The 5,875-nt window shown below is 26.7% G+C and overlaps 1 protein-coding gene across 1 annotated transcript; it reads left to right on the top strand.

The window, feature by feature from the left end:
• Positions 1-4,774: 4,774 nt before the first annotated feature.
• Positions 4,775-5,627, top strand: LOC101510257 (pectinesterase inhibitor 9-like). Its single transcript, XM_004516559.4, has one exon. It carries the CDS (start codon positions 4,832-4,834, stop codon positions 5,468-5,470), a length of 639 nt encoding a protein of 212 aa, XP_004516616.1. The 5' UTR covers positions 4,775-4,831; the 3' UTR covers positions 5,471-5,627.
• The last annotated feature ends 248 nt before the right edge of the window (positions 5,628-5,875 follow it).

Below are 5,875 nucleotides of genomic sequence, written 5' to 3'. Positions count from 1 at the left end.
ATGCTTTAACTTATTAGCTAAGTGGTATTATTACTAACCTTTTAATTATTATCAATGTTATGATATCGTCACTTTGCTAAGTTACGAATTTTTACTAAGTAATTTTTCCATTATCACTTACAACGGTAACTATTTTCATATATCTATTAACTCAATATATTTAATCTAAGTAATAATTAAACTAATATTACTTGTATATTCATCTAATAATTATAGTTACAATCTAAGCAATTACTTTCAATTAATTATACTTAAATATTACTTTTAATCAAAGTTAAAATAATTATATTTATAATTTAATTAATTAATTTACCGACTTATTATCAACTAATTTAAAAAAAAAACATATTATCAACAATAATCATTTACCTCCTAATTATCTAATTATAATTTTGATTTTTATCTAACCATTAGCTATACTTTTTTTGACAGAAAAATAGATTTCATTCAAATGCCAAAATGAAAATAATATAATCAAATTGATCATAGTTTGAGAATCCCACATTCATATTTAAGATCAACAAGAAAGTCAAAAAATATGATAACGCGACACATAAATAATTTAGAAGTCAACCCGAATTATCAAATCAAAATATTAATTATAACAATCAAATTAATTTTTTCCTCATATGGTCAACGGTCAATAAAAATGCAAAACTCACAGTTTCAAAATATGTTAGTGTTCGCTCATATCAATTATAGGTAGTTTTTTATATGACCAATTCAACAACTTTTTGATAAGTCATATGTAAAACTGAGAGTGTTTAATGTGATAATAGCTTTCATTACTCCCATACTTAAAATATGATATCGACTAAACAAATGATTCTCATACTGCAATACAATGAAAAATTAAAATGTCACGCTAAGACGACGTAATAAAAAAAAGTTTAATAATATGTAAAAACCACTTTTTTAAATATATATATATATATATAAAAAGATTTGAGAGATGAATTTAGACCCAAAAAATTATCTTAAAACATCCCGTTTTCAATTAAAAAAGATTCAAAGAGGGCATAAAAAGGGAGGTGTACGGCGGTGCTAGTTAGGGGAGAAAGGGCAGATAAGAGTGTAGAAAGGGCAAAAATTACATTTTGTTTATTATGAGAGAAATTGGTTTTTCTTTCGGAAATAAGAGCAACTTAGCTATGCTTACCTTTATTATAGCTAACCCATTAATTATATCTATACTATTATTAAACAATATTAATTTCATTAAACTTATCCTCTAATGATATTCTCTTAAACCTTGTTCTCTTAACCATTGTTAATTAATAATTAGTCAGTCATGCTAATCAACTAATCTTGCTTAACTAATTGATTATTGACTTCCAAACATTTTACGTTATGATTACTCAAGCCATAATTATTAACAATCACTTATTGTCCATTATAGACGTTATTAATTCCTTAATTGAGTTTTTTTTTTAATAACCTCATTTTCAAAATAACTTATCTAAATATTTGCTTTTGAAAACTATTAATCAAAATATCTTTTTTTTTTTAAGTTACAAATTGTTATTTGGAATTGCGACTTCTTTAAGTAAACCTGCGTTTCAAATGGTGACTTCCTGAAATAATTTTTTTTTAAATTAACAAAAATAATATATATATATATATATATATATATAATATAATTCATAAAAATAAATAACTACAAATTTTAAATTACAATAAAATTTTAAATTACATAATTCATTCGTAATAACAAACTCGTGATGTAACAAGGCGTCGTCAAAATCTCGTACGTGTGAGAAAACATCGGCAATGTGGTACTAGAGGTCACATTCGACATTAATTTTATCTTAATTTTTGTAAAATTTGTGATGTTTTTTATGAATAAATTATGTAATTTAAAATTTTATCATAATTTAAAATTTTTAGTTATGTATTTTTATGAATTTAAATATATTTTATTTTTGTTAATTTGAAGAAAAAAAATGAAAAAAAATTGAATTTTTTTTTTAAAGTTGCTTCAGGAAGTCGTCATTCCATATGGTGACTTGTAACTTAAAAAAAAGGTATTTGGATAAATTATTTTGAAAATAGGGTTATTAGAAAAAGAAAAAAAAATCTTATTAATTACTTACTATTCCTTATTTTTCAATAGTACTCTTGTATTTCTAAATTTATTTTCACTAATCAATTAAAATTAATTTAACTAACTTTTAAATTTTGACTTATCCATCAGTTCCCTAGCAGACCATATTAATTTAATATTGTAGACTATAATTTTCAATTGAGTAATCTTATTAGAACATCAAATTTGACACAAAATGAGACACAAATACTATTGTGTATTAGAATACAAATACAAAACGTGACCCATTTGTATTTTATACGGTATTGTATTTGTGTAGAATTTTGTTTTCTAATAATATTATTCTTCTCAATTTGACCTTTTTAGGTTAATTTTACTGTTTCCTCATCTAATTAATTGATTATCTTAAGCTAATTGGCAAGATCCTCAGCCAAATAATAAATCATATTATCTCTTCTTCTTCCTCTATTTGAGAGAGGCGATCTACAACCATTTTTTAATATAGAATCACCTCTCCATATTATTTTTCCTTCATTTTATCTAAATAAGTGACTTCTACATAAATTTAGTTTTTCATACTTTTTTTTTTGTGATTTTATATTTGAGTGTGATGCTTTTTGGTTTTCTGATATTGGTGCAGTGATTTTTAATTTTTCCGTCTTAGTATGATGTTCAATTTAGTTCAAATTGATAAAGTAGTTTTGACCTATTACAGATTTTAATGATTGACTTTCGTGTCATCAATGTTACAATTTCAGAGACACAGGTATTTTGAACATTTGAATTTCGTTATATTTGTAGATATGTTGTCGTTTTATATTATATTGTCGTTTTACACTATTAATTTAGATGTTGTGAATTTGTTTCTAAATTCATCCTTTTTATTCTTAGCAAATTTGTATTATATCATTGTATAAGACCATGTTGTAAGTTAAGGTGACCTTGTTCCTAATTCATCATTTTTAATTTTAACAAATTTACAATATTATTTTTTTTAAATATTTTACTTTTTGCAACGGTTATAAAGCGTTGTCGTATCTTACAATGAGCAATTGAAAAAAGGCCTATGAGAACGGTTTCTACAAAAGGAACGGTGCAAATCCGTTGGCAATTCTACTACAAAATTGTTCTCTAAAAGGAAGCAACGAGAACGGTTTTAAATCGGCAATGGTGTAAAACCGTTGTCGTTGAAATTTAGAAAAACCGTTTTGAAAAGGTTAGTTACAACTACGGTTTTGACAAAGTGTTGTTGTTTCAAAATAAAACTGTTGCGTAAGGCAAAGGCAACGCCTTGGTTCCCCACAGATTGAAAACCGTTCTTGTAGATTACGGCAACAGTTTTTTTTTTATATTAAACAACGGTTTTTGTGCGTTGCAGTAGGGCAAAAATGTTGTAGTGAGTTAAGGTGGCCCTGATCTCTACGTATTTTCTTATTTATTTTACCTACTATAATTATGTAAAAGTAATTAATAGTGCATTGTTGACAATAGATTTTCATTTGAGGTGAAACTCATTTTTATGAATAAAAAATACGTTTTCACTTTTTAGTTGCTGTGGAGTTAATGCTGCAGGTCTACTTGCAACAATTTCTCAATTGAGATTTGAGATGAACTTTTCTAACTTTTTAATTAATAGTTAAACATTTTTAGGAGAAATAAAATAAAAAATGTGATTATGACAATAACAAATTTATATGAATAGTTAACATATTTTTTAGTATTAGAAGTCTATCTTTTTGTGTATTATATTACGGTTTTTATTTTCACTCTTTGAATTTTTACAATTGCTTATAATTTTTTTTCAAGTTGGAATAAAACTGAAATCACACTTTGCAATATATAAGACTCAAAAAGAATTTTTGAGTGATTATTCTTTTAATATATATTTATTGAATGAATCTTTTAAATGTAGTTGATCACTCCAAAAATCTAATCGTAGTGTTACATTATGTCAGACGTATATTCTTCAATTTAAATTAATGAATATCGTTTTTTTTATTAAAATTAAAAAACAATTTCAAACATCATTTATGAGCTCAAATACTATCAAAAATAGGATTTAAAAAATCACTATAAGCTTGTGAAAATTTGCACAAACTCGTTAAAAAATAATTATTATCAAAACAACTATATATTTTGATCATATAAACTTGTATAATATAAATTAGCGATTTAACTTTCCTAAACTCTCTCCTCCAAAAGCTTCAATCCAAACATACACTTAATTACTTATCTTTAAACGTGTAAAACACAAGTTTGACCCACAATATTACTTCACACACCAATTCACTCAAATAAGGAAACAAGCTTCTTGCATTGGGGTTTTACTCCAAGTTAGTATTAATTTATTGATATTTCATCAAGGCAGACAATCTTTTTCAAGAATCTAATATCTATTATAATATGCACATGATGATAATATAAAATGCCTAGTAATCTAAGGTTTTTGACCGACCAACTTCTATTAATTTTTTTATATTACCCCTATTGTTTCTCTTTATTGTTTGCCCAACTCATTGCGCGTATAATGGACTTCCATAAACGCAACATGGGCCAAAAAAGCAAAGAAAATAAAATAAACAAAATTGGTATGCATAATGGCATGTGGGAGTTTGACCAAAAAATTTGCATGTGGGAGTTTGACCAAAAAAATTGCATGTGGGAACATCTGAGGAACTCTCTATAAAAGCAACAAACCTTATAGCCAATTTCATCAAATTTAAAGTTTGAAAATAGTCTTCCATCATATCATATTAACTAGTTAACCAAGGTTCCTTGTATCCTAAAATGGCACAAAAACTCATTCTCACATCACTAGTCATTTTCCTCTCGCTCCTCTTAGAGACCTCTTTGGCCAAAAACAACTCTCAAACAATGACGTACATAGAGTCCTCTTGCCATGGTACCCTCTATCCTAATCTATGCATTCGTTGCCTTAACAAATTTTCCAATTCAACCATTAATGGGCCTCAACATTTAGCCCATATTGCCTTATCGGTGAGCCTCTCTAAAGCCCTACAAACAAGAGGATACCTTTTAAAAGTGACAAAGGAACTTCAAACAATTAATCATAACAACAAAAGGATGTACCTAACCGTGCAAGATTGTGTGAATCAAATCAACGATAGTGTTGATCAACTTAGTCAAGCCATCAAAGAATTAAAAAGGTTGAACCAATCTAGCACCATCATTAGTGATAAAGTGTTGTGGCATATAAGTAATGTTGAGACATGGGTGAGCACTGCCTTAACCGATGCAAGTAGTTGTGTTCAATCATTACCAGGTCATAGGATGAGTAAAAGGGTAGCGATGATTAAGGTTAAGGCGAAGAATGTTGCTGAAGTTACTAGTAATGCACTTGCTTTGTTCCATAGTTATGCTTCTAGGTACCGACAACAAGCAGCTAGAACTACCAAGAAGCCTTGAAAAGCTAAAAAATGTTTATTTTATCGCCCTTTGTTTGTTCATGTATATATACTATGTATGTACATGTTTTTTCTTTGGGTGGTTTTATTTTTTAATCACGTGTAATGTGTATGTATTAAATTTTTAGTGTTATTAATGTTTTAAAAGAACTTTGCTATTTTAATTTCGTTTTTGATTATTTTCATTCCTTAATAGAAATAGATGTAGAATTTGTTGACTAATTAGCTGGCTCTCCTATTAGCTGATCACAATTGATAAAAGATAACTGAAAATCATAGATTAAAGAAAAGAATTCAAATATATATTAATCGATCATTGAAATATATATTTAAGAAAATAAGAAACTATTAAAATACACAACATTTCTTAATTATTTAACATATAAGCAAAAATGAGGACAATTTT

The sequence above is a fragment of the Cicer arietinum genome, chromosome 6, assembly GCF_000331145.2.
Source record: "Cicer arietinum cultivar CDC Frontier isolate Library 1 chromosome 6, Cicar.CDCFrontier_v2.0, whole genome shotgun sequence".
In the NCBI taxonomy this organism is placed as follows: domain Eukaryota; kingdom Viridiplantae; phylum Streptophyta; class Magnoliopsida; order Fabales; family Fabaceae; genus Cicer; species Cicer arietinum.
The sequence above is the reverse complement of the archived record's forward strand: the minus strand, read 5'-3'. Positions and strand labels throughout refer to the sequence as shown.